General features: G+C 37.7%; 1 protein-coding gene across 3 annotated transcripts; it reads right to left on the reverse strand.

The window, feature by feature from the left end:
* Positions 1-6,589: 6,589 nt before the first annotated feature.
* Positions 6,590-21,222, reverse strand: LOC103910514 (protein NLRC3-like). 3 transcript variants are annotated; one of them, XM_088649657.1, is made up of 11 exons: positions 21,181-21,222; positions 20,655-20,743; positions 20,302-20,415; positions 19,614-19,702; positions 19,151-19,264; positions 13,979-15,928; positions 12,849-13,022; positions 12,193-12,366; positions 9,833-10,006; positions 8,959-9,005; positions 6,590-8,718 (listed from the first exon to the last, which is right to left on the reverse strand). In XM_088649657.1, exons 5-11 carry the CDS (start codon positions 19,216-19,218, stop codon positions 8,189-8,191), a joined length of 3,117 nt encoding a protein of 1,038 aa, XP_088505783.1. In that variant the 5' UTR covers positions 19,219-19,264; positions 19,614-19,702; positions 20,302-20,415; positions 20,655-20,743; positions 21,181-21,222; the 3' UTR covers positions 6,590-8,188. The 3 variants fall into 3 exon arrangements, with proteins under 3 accessions (XP_088505783.1, XP_087101871.1, NP_001431512.1); NM_001444583.1 differs by lacking the exon at positions 19,614-19,702 and having other exon boundaries at positions 6,904-8,718; positions 20,655-20,854; XM_087245745.2 differs by lacking the exons at positions 19,614-19,702; positions 21,181-21,222 and having other exon boundaries at positions 20,655-21,097.
* Between the last annotated feature and the right edge of the window lie 893 nt (positions 21,223-22,115).

The following is a 22,115-nucleotide window of genomic DNA, read 5'->3' on the forward strand; positions in this document are numbered from 1 at the left end:
GATCGGCAGGTATAACTGTGCTGGACTGGAACTGGAGTCAAAATGCAATCAGGACTAGATGGCATCCAATACTGCAAAGAAGTATGTTAATAGCATAAACACAAAGTTTAAAAAGATGATGTCATTTTTTTTTCAGCAAGCAAAGACTAACAACGAGTCAGTGCAGAACCAATAATCTGATAACACAGGATAAAAAGTGAGACAAAAAATAATTCAGTCAAATAACACAGAGGTGTGAAGAGAAGTTGATTAACATGTTAAATTGATAAACTGTTGATACACTCATGTCATTGACAAGTTGTGACAATATTAGTAATGGGTTAATCTATTTTTTCAAAGTTTAAACGTTAGCGTTAGGGCAATATGATTAACTCAATATGAAAAGCACACTTTCATTATATAAATATATATATTAAATTGTTTGTGAGATCGACAATAATTCATCACGTAACGATAGTTTAGACTAGAGCGTATTACATCAGATCTGCTGCTATTCAAATATTTTTCCTTTGCAGTAACGTTAAATACACCTGTCATTGCGTACGTTGATCACATAAACAGCAACAAACAAACATGATACATCTAATTAACACCAAATTACATGAGTTTAAATAGATCGCCTAAGTCGCCAGTTTACTGCTCACTCATGATTCAAGCGAATCACTACAATGGGTGTAACTGAACACAGATCAATTCTCAACTATTTATTTCTAATTTAATACAGAACTCAACTATTAACTCATATTTGAAAGGCTAAACTTACCTGGTTAAGCAGACATGAGAAGCGAGCAGCAGCTGAAGCAGAATCCAGCAACGTCATGGTCAGAATTTATCATGTTATAAAGACGACCGAAATTACTTTATTTAATGCCTGTAAACTGATGTATTTTATCGCCAGGTGGCAGACACACAATTCATGACAAAAATACCACATTTACTGTATTTCACACACACACACACACTGTAAAATACTGTAAATTAACTACTCTATATAAACTGTAATTAATTATCTAGTAAAAAAAGACATACTGTTTTTTTTTTGTTAAATAAAAGCAAATTTGAAGAGGCTGATTAAATAAGACAAAATAACAAAACATTGTTTCATTGGTTTTTTTAATTTAATATGTTTACTTATAATGTAATACATAATGTTTACTGAATTGTTTTATTATTTTATAATTTTTATATGTTCATATTATAATCATTATACTTTAAGAAAAATCATAGGTCTTCGGAAAAAAAAACATCCTATACTACAGTGATCTAAATTATTTATTGACAAAATCAAAAATATCCTATAACATAGGGAAATTCCATAAAAAAAAAACACACAATCTAATCACAGTCTAATAATTCTAAAAATCTAAATCAGATTCTAAACACAAAGTGGAAATTTTAAAATCCTATATAGGACAAAGTGAAAAATTCAGAATGTCCATTAGAATTTTAGGAATCCTTTAAGATCCAATAGGATCCTAAAGGATAAACTGAAATTCCAATAAGATTTTTTGACAAGGGAAATATTTTAACACAATTTTGAAAAAGATCCTCAATCTTTAATTAGAAAGTTATATTACAAAACTTAAATCACAGCATACACTATGGCTAATTTATTTTTTATTTTTTTGTCTTACAAATGTTTAGATTAAGGGTTTAGATCAACTCCTAATACTGAATGTCTGTGTGTCTGTGTATGTGAAAAAGTGGAAAACGAGGGAGAAATGTATAAATAAGCCATGACTGCAACAGTAAGTGGCAAAAAAAGCTAAACAAAAAGACCTTTATTTTGGCGCGGCGTGTGATGTCATAAGGCTGCGTCGCTCCTGGACTGTGATATGACTGGAAAGAGGTTTGTTTTGAAGCTTTTACATGAATATAAAACGATTGAATAAAGTTTCAGGTTTTCACCCGATGCTAAATTATGTACCTGCTATTGCAGGGCTGATAGTGGAAAAAATTCCTGAGCCTGAACTTTTTTTCCTTGCCCCTGAGGTGAGTAGGGGTGGGGGTACTATGTATGCAACGCACTTTTAACACATAACTTGTGGGCCCCTGGGCCCAAATATATTTACAGCCTATGTGTAACCCTGATCATCATTATTGTCAAGTGGCTCTTTTAAGACACATGCCAGTAATGTCAGTGACACATGCCAGTGTCAGTGATCTTGTGACATGTGCCAGTAGGTGTCAGTATAAGCACGTTATAAGCACATTAATCTTATAAGTCTCTTTGCTTTAATATTTAAAAATCATTAGGCAAATGACACCTGTTATCTTACATGCATATATGTTATGAGTTTTCAACATGCATTTTATTATAACTTTTTAAAGGATATTATTTAAAATACCTTAAAATGAAAATAAGTTAAATAATAAAATAAATGAATGAATTAAAAACATAGAGAAGTCCATATTGTAGGGAACAAAGAAACTGCCAGGATGCAATAATATACAGTACAACAGATAAGTGTAACCCCTCCCATACATAAGCATGCCACAATAAATTTGACTGACATGTACTGTCAAATGACTATATTACGTACGGAAGTATGACTACGAATACATAAAATAAATGCGTTTAAATTAAAACATCGTGGAGTAGCTCAGCAAATAAACTAACTTGCGACGCGATAAATTAGGTTAAATGTCGCGTATTGATTAAATATGGTTTTGCTCGTGTTAATTAATGTCATAAGCTTCGCCGGGTGTCCATGTCACTGCAGTGACATGCAGCGCGACACTCTGAGTGACACAGGTCGCTACACATGCCACTAGCGAGTGACACATGACAGTGGAAAACCGGACGTGCCACCGGAAGTGTCACTACACTCAGTGGCATGTGCCAGTGTCATCTGTACGTCAGATGTCGTGTCACTCCATGTTAAAACTGCTACTGTGAATCCGCGTTCAAGCACACACAATAAGCTAAAACTCGCCCCAAGCACCGGCAAAAACAAATAACAATGAATGTGTCGAGGAAAGAGTAAGGACATATCTTAATTATTTATTAATAAACTTATTCTGAGTCAGTGTCGCAAAGATCCTGACTGGCAATCTCCTCTTGGACTCGCCTTTAGAGAGAAATTCATCTTTACGGATTACATGAAGGAGTTTTTTTTGTTTTCGATTTGTTTTATTTCGTTAAGTAATAATTTAAAGCTTTCTATAAATATATTTATTATGTCTGTGAGGCATATACATTTTGCTTCATTTTGTTAAGCGCTCCTGTTCAAAAACCAGACGACAGAAAGCGCATAATTTTGGTTTTCTTTATTTTATAAAAACGCTGAAACGTTTTTTGATGTATTACTCGTACTTTGTGAGCAAAAATGACGGATAACTTTAAATTGCTCCCACTGAAAAAATGCAAATGATTGCTCTGGCGCCTCGATGTCCTGCAAGCTTTTTAAAAGCAAACTATGCGCCTAATAGCACACATTCTTTAACGTTTAAGCTACCATTGTTTTATACTTGAACTGTTTTATATCTTTTATTTTAGGCAAGTCGTGATGATCTGAGAAGGCAAACTGATCAAACAGACAATGAGGGTCTTCCGCTGGGCGCTGTTCGTTAAAAAAAAATTATTTTTAACGAATAAAAAATGCTCCAAACGTTTTTCTAAATAAGCCGAATAAAAAACGAAACTAAATATAAACACTTTGACATTAGGCTACATACAAAACTGAACTCTTTCATAGCTGAAACACTAAGTTGTTTAAGGAGAAGGGGGAAATATATTTTTGTCCCGTCTATTTCTTCACCGTTATTTCGAGAATAAACCCAGCGTAAATATGCAGATGTCATTCCCAAAACATATCAGCGTTTATGTGCCGAAAACGAAAGTTTCATACAAATTCTGAATGGATTATAACCTGGAAAGTGCAAAGCACGCTCCTCTTATTATCACTAAATGCGTCACTAATCTTAGTTCATAGAGATCTCACAAAGATCCGTTATAATTTATAAAGCTCTCTAAATTACACAATTAATCAGTAGCAGTGAGTGAATTCTGTGAATCTAGAGAAATGACAGATCAATATCCGTGAACCTGATTTTTTTTCCCCCGCAGCCACAGTACGCCGGAAATCCGGCGTGGTGCCGGAACGCTATCACCCCTGCTATTGACAAAAAAAATTTAAACTCTTTATACAACGTAATACTCCCAGTAATGAGAGCTATTGTTTGAATAAAGCAACACAAAAGTCTGAGTTATAATGAAAGTTTAATTTATTAAACAGCATAATGTCATTCCATTCTAAGTATACATCACTATATATAAAAAATAGAGAACTAGTTTTGGTAGGGTCATTTGTGGCATTTTGTTTCTTAATCAGACTTACTCTTTTACCTGATTTATTTTTGTTAATTACTCTCGTACAAACAAACTGATAAAGCAAGTGTTGAAGACAGGGATGTACCGACACACCAAAGGCACGGTTCGATTCGGTTCATGGTTTTGGAGCCACGATACGGTTCGGTTTCTGTTTGCTGTGGGGTTAGGGTTGATGTCATGTTAACAGCAATGCTAAGGGACAATAGATTCACTTAATAACAAGAACATCTTAACTTTTTCTTTATTAACTTTGTCATCACATTTTTGGTACAGTCAGGATACCAGAGTAAACAACTAAAATTAAATAAATACCTCCAATATAGACTAGTCAGAAAAAAAAAACTATTCTCTTTAGTGCAGCCATCTTAACTAAGTAAACTAAAATAAAATAATTGCAGTGTAGACTAGTGAAAGATCTTCTTTAAAAACACCATAATATCCACATTCTCCGATGAGAGGCTGGATCTCTGCTGACACAAAAGCTCATTTTTGATTATCTATGGTTTCAGTTAGATATAGGTTTCCGTTTAAATTAATGAAAAATATACATATAATGTGTTTGTTAAGTGTTTTTACATGACATATTCACCAGTAAAATACATTGCAGTTGTGTCTGAAACTAATGTTAGGGTTGTAGCCGGCTGTATGTTTGCCTCCCGGGGGCTGTTCCAGAAAGCAGGTTATGTGACATACACGGGTAAGTTTGAGAGTAAGTAGGTGGATAGCCTCAACTTTGGTTACAAAATCGGAGGTAACTTCTGGGTATGTTAAGTAGCCATAGTAACTTACTCTCTGAAGATAACCTGCTCCGGAGCAGGTTATGTTCAGAGAGTAAGTTGCTATGTTTCAGAGTTTGTCTGTTTCAGAGAGTTTACTGAGCATTGCGTGCTCTTTTGATGAGAATATTTATGGATGTGGACACACAGATACAAGTTTTTTCGTTGTGAGAGGGTTATAAGTGCATAGTTTTTTTCATAACCAAATTCATAATGTTAATGTATTTAACAAACCTTTTTGAAATCAAATGTGACAAACCGCGGGTCTGCGCTTACCATAAAAAAACATTTAGTGCAGCTCTTTGTATAGGCGTCAGGGCATTTTAGGCAACTGTACAATGTGGCAGTAGGACCACCTGTACAGTACGCGTTGCACTGAACTGATTTTTACACTTTTGTACAGTTCCTTGGTCATACATTACTGCGTATCATTACACAGATGATACAGAGCACGGGAATAGCGTAGTGGACAGTGCGTCAATAAAGAACAATGGAGCGCGTTCGAATCTCACTTTCAGATCTTGTGTTTTTTCTCTCCTTCTGCACCCTCACATTTTTCTGTATAATATTATAAGTGGCAGCTTTGTCTTTTGTAGGAAAATATATCTTTAATTTAAGATGTAGGATGTCGTTCTTATATATACATTCACGCACACACACCTACATTTTTTAATATAATATTTTTTTCAGGGTTTCTAAATGCTATTGTGTGCATTAATTGCAGCCGATTTTAAAGCTCCATCAGTCACTAAAGGACACTGATAATATAAAATTTGTCCAAAGTATAAATGTGCAGGTACAATCTATCTATCCTTAATCTTTTGGTGTTTCAACTATTAAACTCATTACTGCTTCCACTTACCAGCTCATCACACACCCCACCTCATCACTATGTTGAGGCTAAATGGCTGATTTTCAGGAAGTGTATAATACAAATATAGTAAAAAATTATTATGTATTATAAAATAGAATCATTAGTGGGCACTACATTGTTACTTGCTGGAGGACAAAAGATACCCTTTTCTGCCTTATACGATGACACGTACCTGCAGCCTGACCCAGAGGAAATCTTAGTGACCCAAGCAGACAAAACAGATGGAAGAGTGCTAAAAAAATATAATTAGTCAAAAAACTATTTTAATCAAATAGTTTGATCTGTTCATTTCTTCATTTCCTGAAATAAAATGAATTATTTTGCACACTGCTTTATACACACACCTTTCAACGTGTAACATATTTTTCATATACATTTCTCACCTTAAGTTGATGCTCATGTGACTTTATCTTTGAAGATGGACCTTATACAGCTACTTTAGAATTTAAATATGTAGATAAAAGATTTTGTGATCCAAGAGTAATATTCAAATATGGAAAAGTGCAGAAAATTCTTACACTGCTTGTTAGTTGAGGCAGAAGGAACTTCGTCTGCATGCAAAATAAAAAGAACCTAAAGCCATCTGACAACAATCACTTACAACAGTGACAGAGTGTGTGGTTTAAGTCAAAAACTCAACCACTGAAAAGCCTTTATTATAGGACACAGCAGTTAGACAGGCCTCTTTCTATTAGCTGCATGACAGAAAGAATATTCTAGAGTGTTAAATAAAGAGCTCCAGTAATTAAATATTACCTTTTATGATAATGTTTCTGTGTTTAATGACTTTGGACAGAGTTCTAGCTCCAGAAAGATTACAATTTCTATAAGCCTTATTAGTCAATACACATATTGTGGCCTTAAGAAATTAATGGCAAGAAAAATAAATGCATGAATGGTTACACAACATACTCAAAAAGGATGTTAAAGAGTAGTTTAATTTATCATTACAATAAAATGGAGGGTGGCATGTGTAATTTAATGAACTAATAAATTTTCTTATTATTTATTTTTTATTTTCTTATCTATTTCTTATTCTTTATTTCTTTCCTTCGTTGAAGCAGATGTGTAATCTCTGTGTTTAAAACCTCCAGCTTCGCCTCTGTAAAGTGCGTTGCCCTTTTTTTCTCACCGTGACTTTCTATGGTGACTCGTGAATTCAGCGATCTACTGAAAATGCCTTCAGGTGTGGGCCGTGCACGCGCATTAACCCGCGGTTATCTTCAGCAGGTTGATTTAACTAACTCTAGTCACCTGTTTTGGAACCAACATACTCGCGGTAAGCAGGTTTTGGGTAAATCAACCGAGAGTTTAGGGTTTAGCAGATGGTAAGTTAACCCAGCTTTCTGGAATACCCCCCTGGACTATTTATACAACCATTTCACCACAGTTTGTTATCCCGTCGTTTGTCCTTGTTGTCTTTCCTGCTGCAGTATTCCCAGTAAGTCTGATATTCGAGTTTTGATTCTTGAGCCTTGTCTCTGTTTTATGTTTCTTGTTTTGTTATTTATTTGTACTTTAAGCACCTTGTTTAACTGTTGATGTGCACTGTAAATAAACCGCACTTGGATCCGCACCTTTCTGTTTTTTTTGTTCTGTTTTGATCACGCTAAAACGTGACAGCGGTATGCATTACCATTGTTAATAAAATTCGTAATAGCGAAACTGCATATTGTTATTACTATTAAAACGTAGCCTATATTACTGCCTTAGGTCAGTAACTTAGGCAGTAATGCAAAGTAATTATAAATGTGAATAAATAGCCTAAATGAAAGAAACAAGAGACCAATATCAGTCACCAGGTCTAGTGCCCCCCTATGGATTCAAAGTGCCCCCTCAGTTTTGACTTCCTGGCGCCGGGCCTGACCTGTAGACAAGAATGAGCTGATCTGAACACAGCAGCATCCTGGAGGACACTTCATCAACATCAATGATGACACTGATGAAGACTGAGACACACATGCACGCACGCACACGCACGCACACACACATGCACACATACACACACATGCACACACACACGGACATGCACACACGCAGACACATACGGACACACACGCGCATACACATGCACGCACACACACACACACACACACACACACTTTCACTCTTAAACACAGCTACACACTCTCAAACACACACACACATACATCACTGCTGCAAACTGCTCCAGCAGAGGATTCTGGATAAATCTCTTGTCAGTCTTCAGCTCAGTTTCACTGATGATCCAGAATAATCAAGCCAAAACCCAGCACAGAGCGGCTCAGTGAATGTGGTCTGGACTGAGTGGATGAGGCTCATTGTGTCTCTATAGATGTTGTAGAAGATCAGAGTTCCTGCACTGTGATCCACAAACACTCCTATTCTCCTACTGAGCGGCTTCACTGGGAGATCAGTGTGTGTGTCATTGTGACTGAATGAGAAACTGGAGGAAGAGCAGCTCAAACTCCAGGATTGAGTATTATGTCCAAACTCACACTCAACACTTCCCTTCCTCCAGATGCTCTTATATGACACTGATATCCACACACCATAATCTCCACTCCAGTCAATCTCCCAGTAACAGCGTCCACACACACTCTCTCTGCACAACACCTGAGGATAATAACCATTAAATCTGTGTGGATGATCAGGATACGGCTGATTCTCTCTCACACTCTTCACCTCTCTGTTCTCCTCAGACAAAATGAGTTGAGTGTGTGCTGTGTTTGGATCCAGAGTGAGGAAACAGACATCTGAACACAAGAACACACACATTTATAACCACAGCTGTGTGTGTGTGTGTGTGTGTGTGTGTGTGCATTTGTGAGTGTTTGTGGGCGTATCTGTCTGTGTGTGTGTGAGAGAGAGGGAGAGTGTGTGTGTGCGCGCACATGTCCACTGGTGTGTGTGTGCATGTGCTTGTGTGTGAGTGCGCGCATGTGCTTGTGTGTGTACATGTGTGAGTTTGTGTGAGAGTGTGTGTGTAGTCCTACATTTGTGCAGTCCTGCTGTAATCCTCGTGTGTCCTCCATGATCCAGACTGTAAACACACACAGATGGAGAGAATGAGCTGTTTAGTTTCCCCCTCAGCTAATAAGCTAAAGCTAGCACTGAGCTGCTCAGCTACACGCTCCAAACTCTTGAGCTAAAACACACAACACTTGTTGGTTGAGCCGGGATGCACAATGAATGTAACACAGTGCGTTCTTTTCCTCTGCTGTTGGTGAAGCGAGCGCAGATACTGCTCATGTTGATGGAGACACCCTGCTGCAACATTCATTTATTACAGTGATCACACTTAGCTTTGCCATCGTTCTTCAGCACATGCAGCCTTTGAGCACATGTTGCAGTCCATCTCTAAACTATGTTCAGATTATTAAAGCTGCTCGCCAGCGCCCAAGTTCCTGACAGATAAGCAAGTGAAAAATACACATGTGTACACAGAGAAGAGGAATCCAGTTGTTGATTTTAGAACAAGAGTCTGAACATTAATCCAAGTGTCTGATTCCAGAATCGGAATCCATCTTCAATCCCCAACCCTATTCCTGACCTGATATTGTAGGATTCTTCAGCAGAAATGGAGGAAGAAGTTTCTCTGCTCAGCTCAAATGCTGAAACTGTACAGTGTGTCCCGCTTAATGTCACTGTAACTGAGCCAATACACTCCAACATTTACAGAGGAGATTCATTTCACACTCAATGATTTGCTCTTCATAGACATGACTGGAATACTCTACAAGCTGTATCTTCTGTCTGTCCTCACCCCATAACCCTCACAGAAAACTGAAGCTGATCACAAAAGAGCTTTCTAGTGTCTTTTTAAAGCCATTCAGTGTAAAAGCACAAGGCCATTGATGCTCCACATACTTGAGTTTGTCCAGTGTGTAGTTTGGATCCTCCAGTTGTTCAGAGAGCAGCTTGACTCCTGAATCTCCTGGATGATTGTAGCTCAGATCCAGCTCTCTCAGGTGTGAGGGGTTTGAAGTCAGAGCTGAAGACAGAAAACCACAGCCTTCCTCTGTCACCATACAGCCAGACAATCTACAAACACAGCAATAGTCCACATCACACAGTTGGACAATCACACATCTCTTTGTGTTGTGAAGATGCTGACTGCTGTTTCTGCTCATGTCAACAGCAGTGATAAACACACACATCCTGATCAGCTCTCCTTATTGATCGAGCCCTCGCATCAGCAAACACACACACACACACACACTCACACACTCAACAAGGACTCGACATCATCTGTAGAAGTGTACAGAGCAAAGACATTGTTCATAATACACCACATCAAGCTGTAAAGTCTGCTGTGAGGAGAAAGAAGACACACTTGAGCTCAGAAGATCATCTTAAAGTCATGTATAAAACACAACAGGAAATGAGCTGATTTCATCATTTATATTGTGATTCTGTTGTGGATTAAAACAAAATGAGCTCAGACAAACACAAAGCCGCTCTCTTCATGTGTTCATCACCTGACCCACAGTCACATTCAAACTGATGCTCCATTAGGGGACTTTTATTCTGTCAGGAGAGAAACACCTGATCAATATTCATGACTGCTGACTCTCCTTCACATTCAGCCTTTACCAGATATTGTTTTAGATGAGCGAGTAATCAGGATTATTTCACACACTTTATCATGAGACTTTTATTTGTTTTCAAGAAACTGAAACTGCACAAATATGAGAGCAGCTCAAACCTTCAGCAGGACACAAAACAGCTTGACTTTAGCGTTTAACTCTGCTGCTTTCACACCTCCAGATCCACTGTTCTGCTCTGAAACAGGATTAACACTGCTATAATGTTTATTTGTGTTCTTGCTGCGCTTCACTTTCACACAGAAATGTTGAATGTCGACATCCACAGACAGACACAACCTGGTAAAAGTTTTCAAACAGTGAACTGAGACTGCAACTATTAGTGAAATCTATATTAAAGCTCTTCAAATATGATTTAGATTTACAGTAATTGTTTTTCATGTTTAAATCTGATTTATTCTTGTGTTTAAAGCGTTTGTCATTCCTCTACTTCAGTGTCTCAGACTCATTCAGAAATGATTATTAAATGCTGGATTAATGCACAAGAGAGTTTGGCGAACACGTTTTACACCATTTCAAATATATATTATATGTGCGGCTGTATAAGTCACATACAGCGCTCAGCATAATGGAGGACAGCCCATTCTGAAAACAAACACTTTCCTCCATTTCTCAGTCAATATAGGCACTGTATTCTGCTGCATTTAAACAGAACACATTTATTAAACAGATTTATTCATGACAATCATATTTTAGTCACCAAACATATTCAGAAATTTAAAGATAATACAATTCAATTCAGGCTAAATATTGCTATTTCTTCCACTGTTTTGCTTCTCTTGTTTTTTCCTCTTTTTTATTTGTATTTAATATTTTTCTATAACACATATATTTGATTTAAGTGCACTAGTTTTTGGACCATTATCCTGAGTTATTTTGTTAGATGAGCTCCAGATTTGGCTAATCTATTGTATATGCACAAATATAATACTGTAGAGCTTCCTATTAAAATATGAATGTAAAAGAGAGATTAGTGAGGGCTGTACTTATATATGCTGAGCACTGTATATTGTTCACCCAGAGTGTTTACATGGTCACACAGCAGTAACACAACAAGCATTGAGTTTGGGCTAGCTTCTGCAGATGGACATTGCTGTACACTACCCTTGATGGGTGAGTGGGGGAGTGTCTGTTGTCTCTCAGGTGTGAATTATTCATGAGCATTGTCACTCACACATACAGCTGAGATCACCCAAAACAACCTTAACAAAATGTAGATCATTGTAATGTTTTCTCTGAATGAGAGCACAGAATAATTTCACATAATTGTGCAGTAAATATTCTAGTCTACAAGACTGCTTACTCTAAACTCTTGTTCAGGCACATTCAGTCTGGTTTTAGATTCGTATTTCAGCTACATTTGTTTCTCTAAAACCTACTAACCACACATAATATTTATTTCTACAAAACAGATGTCAGGGCATGTCAAAACATCTCAGGGGTCCCAAAACCCCTGAGGGTTAACTACAGGTATAGTATGAGCAGTGTGAAACAGAATTACTGATAAACCATAATTCCTGTTATCTGGGGTTTAGTATCACCCAGGGTTAACATGTTCAAGCATGAAAAGCTCTAATATGAAACTGTCTGACTGTAGTTATTGTAGAGTAGAGAATCATTTACCTCAGTGTCTCCAGTTTACAGTTCACAGTCTTCAGTCCATCAGAGAGAAGCTTCACTCCTGAATCCTGCAGGTCATTGTTACTCAGGTCCAGCTCTCTCAGCACACAGTTTGAGGATTGTAGAGCTGAAGACAAACTCTCACAGCACTGAACAGTGAGTTTACAGCACTGTAGTCTGTGTAGAGGACAGTAAAAGACACTGTATTATTGTGTGTGAGTGTGATGTAATTATTGAAGTGTCCATAATGAGTGATTCCTCCTCATAGGGAAAAGGAAAAGACTCCTTTAACTATTCAGAGTTGCTTTAATTGTCACATGGAGGAAGATCAAACATTTGTATTTCATTATTACATAAACTTTATAAAGATGGGCTGAACATCTGCAGAAACACAGCTCATTTAGAGATGCCCCAAAAACACCAAAGAACACCAATCAATGATCATTTCAGCAGAAATTACACTAAAGAGCAATATTATATCTGATATAAACAGGGTTTCTCATATTTGACTTCACATTACATATGAAATATTCACAATAAATAAACAGAAATAAAACACATCACAGCATATGCTCATTACCTCATCAGACTTTACAGCATTTCACAATGGAAAAGTCATTTGTGGCAGCATTTATTTGATGGAAATGTTTTTATTTTACCTCAGTGTGTCCAGTTTACAGTGTTGACTCTTCAGTCCATCAGAGAGAAGCTTCACTCCTGAATCCTGCAGGTCATTGTTACTCAGGTCCAGCTCTCTCAGCACACAGTTTGAGGATTGTAGAGCTGAAGACAAACTCTCACAGCACTGAACAGTGAGTTTACAGTCCTGTAGCCTGTGTAGAGGACAAAGAGCAACACAATCACAGTAAGAAATGAGCAGTGTTGAGTGTTCATGAGTCCAGTCTACAGCGATAAAAGCAACACTGGAAATAAACTATATATATATATATACTGCTCAAACAATAAAGGGAACACTAAAATAACACATCCTAGATCTGAATGAATGAAATATTATCATTAAATACAAGGAGTCACACTCAAAACTGTAGTGAATTACAGGAATTGCTGACATACTACAGACACATGAGCGTTTTCAGAACAAGAATATTATTTCATTTAAATCTGCTCTTTTATTTATTTATTCATTTATTTAATTATTGAAAGTACATTAAACTTAACTAAAGCTGTATTTCCCCATTTATATGACTGTACTGAATTATTGAACAGATTATTAATAACTAATCAGAGAGCATTTTACTGAGCTCAGTGTAAAGTTTAGTGTTTAGGCCTACAGTAAATGTAATATTACAGGCATGTCTGCAGCGAGACGGCAATACTGTGTCTAAAATTACACTATTTCTCTGATCAGAAAACAAACACAATTATCCAAGAGCAACACTGTGTTAGATTTGAGCAAATACACATCAACAAATGTCCTATTCAGCTGGAGGAGCACAGGGATTTACAGGGATTTGAGTTATTTTCCAGGATAAACTGTAAAGCAAATGAAGTAGATTATTAAATAAGTACAAATGTTGTTTGTGTGAGTAAAAAGTCAAGAAAAGTTTGTTAAATACGTTTAGAAATGCTGAAATAAATGAGCAAATAAGGAAACAGAACACTGTCGCCGCGTCCCCATGCAGTAATATGGTGTATCAGCGATCTCACAGGGGGACGATATGGCCAGCTAAAGATTTTCTGTTAAAGCAGGGCAGTGATTCACTAAACTGATCTGAGTCTTCAGTGCAGACTGATGTGTGTCTTCTGTGATCAATCAATGAATACTCACAGAGCTCTTCTGCAGTTTCTCACAGCTGCTGTCAGTCTCTGTTTTCCCTTAGCTGATGTGTTGAATTTATTACAGTCTAACTCATCCAGCGGCTCCTCTGACATCTCAATCATGTAGGAGATTGTTGAGCAGTGAGCAGGAGAGAGTTCCTCCTCTGAGTGTTTGTCTGATTTCACAAACTCCTGAATCTCTCTGGCCAGAGTCTGATCTTTCACCTCCAGCAGACAGAGGAACAGATTGATGGATCTTTCAGCTGAGAGAGGGTCATGTCTCTTCTTCTGTAACCGTCTAATGCGTCTTTTAGCTGAGGGAGGGTCATCATCCCTCTTGATCTCGTCTTTAATGTACTGTGTGATTCTCCTGATGTTCTCTGAGTTCTCCTCTGTGTGTGTCAGCAGATCCTGGAAGAGTCTCTGATTGGACTCCAGTGAGACGCCCAGCAGGAACCGCAGGAACAGATCCAGATGACCATTACTACTCCTGACAGCTTTAACTACTGCTGAACTGAGCAGAACATACAGAGAGTTCTCAGAGCTGGACTGTAGATATTGATTATATGAATATTCTCTCTCATAAATCACCCTCAGCGGTTCTCTGTTCTCTGTTAAATGGCAGTAAAACACAAAGAAAGCAGCCAGAAACTCCTGAAAGCTGAGATGGATGAAGCTGTAGACTTTCCTCTGATGAATCACAGATTCCTCCTTGAAGATCTCAGTGCAGATCCCAGAATACACTGAGGCGTCAGTGACGTCTATGCCGCTCTCAATCAGGTCCTCCTCATAGAACATCACATTGCCCTTCATCAGCTGTCTGAAAGCCACTTCAGCAAGTTTGAGGATCACTCCGCTGTTGGACTGCAAGAGTTTCTCTGGATCTCTCTCTTCATACTTCTGCTTCCTCATGTTGATCTGAATCAGCAGGAAGTGGATGTACATCTCAGTCATAGTTTGAGGGATTTCTGCACTCACATCTTCTTCCAGGAGCTTCTGAAGCACAGTGGAGGAGATCCAGCAGAAGACGGGTATGTGGCACATGATCTGGAGGCTTCTTGCTCTTCTGATGTGGGAGATGATTCTGCTGGCTTGATGCTCGTCGCTGATTCTCTTCCTGAAATATTCCTCCTTCTGAGGCTCAGTGAATCCCTGAATCTCTGTCAGACGCTTGATGTATCTGGAGGGGATCTGATGGGCTGCTGCTGGTCTGGAGGTGATCCAGATGAGAGCAGAGGGAAGCAGATCTCCTTTCAGGAGGCTCCGCATCAACACAGCCACTGATGAAGATTCAGTCACAGCACAAACTTTCTCCTCATCTGAAAAGTTGAGTGTGATTCTGCTTTCATCCAGACCATCAAAGATGAACACAACTCTACACTGCTCATAAATCTTGGGCTCCAGATCTTCAAGTTCAGGATGAAAGTCCAGCAGAAGTCTGTGAAAACTGTACTGATGATCTCTGATCAAGTTCAGCTCTCGAAATGGAAGCACAAACATGAAATCTACATCCTGATTGGCTTTTCCATCGGCCCAGTCCAGAATAAACTTCTGCACAGAGACGGTTTTCCCGATTCCAGCGATGCCTTTAGTGAGAACAGTCTTGATCTGGGCTTTCTCCTTCTCCATCTTCTCCTCATGTCCTGCTCCAGCTGAGGCTTTAAAGATGTCATTGCAGTAGACTGGAGTGTGTTGTGAGGGTTTTGTTCTGCCTCGTTTCTCCATCTGTAAAACCTCATGTTCTTCATTCACTCCTTCACTCTCTCCTTCTATGATGTAGAGCTGTGTGTAGATCCTGTTCAGGAGGGTTTGAGTCTCTCCATGGTTGATTCCCTCAAATAATCTCTCATACTTGTTCTTCATGCTGGTTTGGTGCTGCTCTTTGACTCTCTGGAGTTCATCATGTTCTGGTTGGAGTGAATCCTGCTGCAGGTCTCCAGTCTGATCATCTCTATCCACACTGCAGGAACAACAACAACACAAAGAATCAATGAGTGTGAGGGTAAAGATTCTCTAGTGAAGCCATGTGTGTTTTCTTTGAACCAGCTAAGACACACTACACAGATTTAATCAGATTTAACTTAAACACCACACACTGATCACTTTAAACACCACACACTGATCACTTTAAACACCGCACACTGATCACTGTAAACACCACACACTGATCACTTTAAACACCGCACACTGATCACTTTAAACACCACACACTGATCACTTTAAACACCACACACTGATCACTGTAAACACCACACACTGATCACTTTAAACACAGCACACTGATCACTCTAAACACCACACACTGATCACTTTAAACACCACACACTGATCACTTTAAACACCGCACACTGATCACTTTAAACCCCGCACACTGATCACTTTAAACACCACACACTGATCACTTTAAACACCACACACTGATCACTTTAAACACCGCACACTGATCACTTTAAACCCCGCACACTGATCACTGTAAACACCACACACTGATCACTTTAAACACTACACACTGATCACTTTAAACACCACACACTGATCACTTTAAACACCACACACTGATCATCACTTTAAACACCACACACTGATCACTGTAAACACCACACACTGATCACTTTAAACACCACACAGTGATCATCACTTTAAACAACACACACTGATCACTGTAAACACGACACACTGATCACTGTAAACACCACACACTGATCACTTTAAACACAGCACACTGATCACTCTAAACACCACACACTGATCACTTTAAACACCACACACTGATCACTGTAAACACCACAAATTGATCACTGTAAACACCACACACTGATCACTGTAAACACCACACACTGATCACTTTAAACACAGCACACTGATCACTCTAAACACCACACACTGATCACTTTAAACACCACACACTGATCACTGTAAACACCACAAATTGATCACTGTAAACACCACACACTGATCACTGTAAACACCACACACTGATCACTGTAAACACCACACACTGATCACTGTAAACACCACACACTGATCACACATCTACTGTTCAAAATGCTGTAAACATTTAACAGTGTTTGTCATTTAATAAATGCAGCACTTCAATAATTTAATTTAATTTATTCACAATTATGCTGGATGCTCACTAAAGACATTTAAAATCTTTTAAGATGAAAATGTGAGAGAGCACAAGCATGAGGACTGAAGCTCCTAGATGACCTGTTCAGCTGCTATAGTGTGTAACATGGTAATGTTGTTTCTTTTACTGTATAATTTTCTGTTCTCGTGTTCCTCTGAATATTGTATTCTGCTGTCTGTAGTTCTGAGGGTTGTTGTGATCTTATACTTGTTAAATGTTTTACCATCAATAAGAAAATAATGATTCTCTGTCATCTCTGCTGTCTAAATCTGTCTGACTGAATATAGTTTTTAATTCACATGATAATCTCCAGATCATACAAGTGTTTGCTCTCAGACAATAATAAAGAGAATATCTGAATACAGTTTCATCCTAAATCAATATCTCTCTCGCCCATAATTATTTATCAGATGAAATGTGTCAAGGCTGGACAATAAGGGCTGCCCGATGGCCCGGGGCCAGCATGCGAGACACTCTGGACAGTATTTGTCCGAGATCGCCAGGATGAGACGGTCTCGGTTCAATTGAGCGGATCGATTGTAGTGAGAAAACAAAACGATCCAACAAAGTAACAAACCAGGCTGTATCACAGTGTATTATGAATGTGTAATATTAATTTAGGAAAGTTGACCAAAATTAATCTTATAATATGGTGTATTAATCCTTTTGTTTTGTTCATTTTTGTACTGACACTTTGACAAAAAGATCCACCTTCATCTGCTTCATGATCTAACTGCAGTCAGGCTAATGTGATTATTATGTTGATGCATCAAGCAAGAACAAGAAGTGAAATGTATTTTCAAACTAGGTTTACAAATAAAAGAAAAATACTAAATATTGACTGTACTATAGACTGATGTAATGAGCCTGTTTCTAAACTTAGGCATTTTCAACTAAACCACACATTAAACAATTCACTTTATTTAATCTAATCAGTGTATTTAAATTTAAATCTACTTATTTAATTAAACATATTGTCTGTAAGAACAAGAAGTGAAATGCATTTTAGAACTAGGTTTACAAATAAAAGAAAAATACTAAATATTGACTGGTTAGTATTTGTATTAGGTATTTTCAACTAAACCACACATTAAACAATTCACTTTATTTAATCTAATCAGTGCATTTAAATTAAATGTATTTATTTATTTAAACATATCGTCTGTGAGGGTTACATTCCTGGAGCTCACCTCAGTCACTGTCATTAGTTGTCATAACTTTATTATTATTATTTTCAAATCAATTTAAGGTAATATATGCACATTTCAGAGGCTGTGCACTTTATGGCAGGGGTGCAATTCTTGGCATAACAATGCTTCATCTGTCATTTCTCTCTATATTGTAAGCCTGTAATGCATAATTCTAGCCCACATTTTTAATAGATTAATTAATTCAATAGACAGATTTTTACAAAACTTGACAACTGAAATGAGGCCATGTATGAGAAAATCTGACCGCTCTGATTTGTTTGGTGACGATGTCTGTGGGTGTCAAAATTAAAGTGCACATTTTTGCTTATAATATACATGTCGATTTTTTTCCAAGTTTAGTTTAATCAATTGTAAACAAATCATTTTTAAATTGTCAGTTGTATTTAAAGAAAAGTTATGCTGAACAAAGTGTGAGTGTACAATTATGTTTGGCTTTTGACACTAAGAAATAGCTATTAACTTATTTTTTTGGGTGGGGCCAGTGAACATTTCGGCAGGGCAAGTAAAAATCTGAACCACTGGCCCAATCGGGCCACGAGAAAAAAATCCTTAGCCTTGAACCCTGTGTGGTGTGTTTGTCTCACAGAACTTGTTCATTCATCTTGTCTAAAATCTTTCTTTTTATCATAAACCCTTTGCTGACTATTGTAAAAGCCTGTAAACTCACTCTACTAAGTAACAGTTTGAGTATTAATACTTTCGTCACTTAATACTACTTCAGTACTTCACTAAAATGTCTTGACTGGACTGTGGGAATAAAGCGTAATAATGTCTGATCTTCTAGAAACACAGGATCATATAAATGCTGCAGTGTAATCATGTGTGTGTAGAGATGATCTACCTGACAGCAGGTCGTGTGTTTTCACTCTTAAATGTCATTGGTTGCATCATAGACGCATCACTCTTCATAGACACACAGCTGGGCTCTGCTTCTGCTCTCTTCTGATGAACTGAGCTAAAACAGAGAAGATTAAAGTTGAGCGCTGCCCACACTGCACAAACCTGATATTAATCATTCTTCATTTACAAAAACACTTAAATTAATTTCCTTTATATTTGAACAAAAACTGTCTGAATGTGAAAATATCAGCAAACACAGATCAAGGCTCATTTCTAGTAGAGAAAGCCCAACAGAAATGCAGCACTATTAGAGCAGATTAGAGCTGAAACTAATCATCAAATCACTGAATGAAGTCCACAGTTGAGGTGTGGGAGGAGCTTAATCATCCAGGCGTGTCAATCATCATCACATGACTATAAGCAGCAGTATAAACTGCACTGTGTCAGCTGACTGTTATTCCCGCCTCCAGCAGCTCCACTTATCCTCCTCCTCATCACTCAGTCTTCAGAAGGTCACTCATTGGGGGGTTTGTCTGCAGAGCTCAAGTCCAGACTTTGAGGACAGCAAGACAAGTTCATTTACCATCATCTATCATGACTGAATGAGCAGGAGAACTTAAGAAATATCAATTCTAGAAACCAAATGTGTTGATCAGCAGCATCTATGAGGCCAACACAACATGATGATGACTGCGCTTCAGTGAAAACAGACTCAGATCAGAGGAATGGCTGATCAGTACAGCACAGAAACAGCAGGGGGAAGTGTGCAGGAAAAGCCCTTTATGGCAGGAGATCGGGAACACTTTAGTTTAGCTCACAATTCATACTATTAACTATCGGCTTATTATCTGTGTAATGTGAACATATGAACTGCTCATTAGTAGTCATACAGTATGATCTTATTTTGGATCCCTAACCCTACCCAAAACCTAAACCCACCTTCTACCTCACTAACTATTAATAAAGCGCTGATTGGTTTGTTAACACCATCAATTGTGGCCTGAAGTGTAAAGCGGAGATCTTCAAGCACTATCCTGCAGAGCTCAGATACAACATCTAACATCTGAAACCCAACAGATCCACAACACTAATTACCTGATTCATTTATTATGAAAATACTCATCAGTTGCAGATATTAAAGAGATGATCTACCTGACAGCAGGTCGTGTGTTTTCACTCTTAAATTTTATTGGGTGATCCATAGACCAGTCACTCTTCATAGTCACACAGCTGGGCTCTGCTTCTGCTCTCTTCTGATGAACTGAACTAAAACAGAGAAGATTAAAGTTCAGCGCTGCACACACTGGAGTCAACACACCAGATTTATTCAACATTTCATAATTAAAACACTGTTTAAACAACACATACTTTTCATAATTATTGTACACAAACTTGCTGGCTGTGTGTGTTAAATATTCTGAAAGATTAAAAACACAACTAACAGAGAGTAAATATAATATCCTGTAGAAAATAATCAAATAAAATGTCAAGTGTAGGTCTAATACCTGCATCCTGTAGACAAATCCTGATCTGTGTGTGTGTCCTCCATGATGGACCTGAAGAGTTTGATCTCCAGCAGAAACTCTAGAAGAAACTGATGAACAATCACAGATCTCCAGTCATTGATCAGCCTTCATAATTCAGCTGAATGCAGGAATAGATCAGCAGCTGAGACTCTCAAATCCAGAAGCTCATCACGAGTAAACTAATGAAGAATCACAGCGTTATCAGTTTGATTATAATAACATCATACACACATTCACATAAAGCATACATGTTTGGTCATGACATTAAGGATTTAAAGCTGTTTAAAATGGCGACACAACACACAACACTTTCACTTTCGTTTCTGAAGGAGCGGCAGATCATGAGTTCAGTGATAAACATCCGTCACAAACACTAAACAGAGCAGAGAAGAGTCAAACAGTTGCAGGGTTATCAAAGCACCTGCGGAGTTACATTTTACTTAGAGTGATTTTTACCTGAAGCAGTATAAACACTTGACACAGAGAAGAAAGAACAAACACATACCTGGATAACCTCTTCCTCCTCCTCTTCTTCTTCTTGTGTGGCGAGTTACAGAGAGCAGCATGAAGCTGAATACCGCCACCTGCTTTACTGGAGTGTGTATAATAATGTTTTTTTTTTTTTTTTTTTAAATACTTTATTTATAAGAATTTTTTTCTTTTTTACATTTGCACAAAACAAAAAAACAAAAACAAAAAAAAAAAAGACAAACAATCAACAACAACAAAACAAAATATATAAACAAATATCCCCAACACTACTTTCCCTTTTGTGGCTTTAACAGAAGATATACATAGCTAACAGTCTGCAAACATAAAGTCCTCAAGATATACGATGCACATAAAAAGTGAACAGTTCAGTGTGTGATAAAAGAAAGGTTCTGTATACCTTTATTACAAGCACTGCCATTGTGAAAGGCATTACAAGGTTACAGTGACATGAAAGAGGAATAAGAAAATATAAAAAAAAAAAGGAGGGGGGGGGGGGTCCTTTGGGATTATGAGAGATTTTATATATCCTCCTGCTCCAAAAATTGTAAATGGTCAACGTATGTAAGAAAGGGAGACCAGGTTTTTAAACAAGTATTTTTTGAACCTCTTAGAGTAAATTTGATTTTTTCAAGCTGAATAAAATACATAACGTCTTTAATCCATCAACTATGTGTTGGGGCCTCAGTTTTTTTCCAATACAGAAGAATTAAACGCCTTGCCAGTAGCGTGATAAAAGCAATTACTCTACATATTTCTTCTTTAAGCACAATATTTTCGGGACTGGTTCCAAAAATTGCCAACAGGGGTTCAGGTTCAATAGGAAAACCATACATATCACTAAATGATTGAAAAATATCTTTCCAAAAACCTCCCTAGATTTGGGCAGAACCAAAACATGTGGGCAGTTGTGGCTGGTGAAATTGAGCATCTACTGCATGCTGGACTAAC

This window comes from Danio rerio, chromosome 4 (assembly GCF_052040795.2).
Source record: "Danio rerio strain M-AB ecotype USA chromosome 4, GRCz13ab, whole genome shotgun sequence".
Taxonomy (NCBI): Eukaryota; Metazoa; Chordata; class Actinopteri; order Cypriniformes; family Danionidae; genus Danio; species Danio rerio.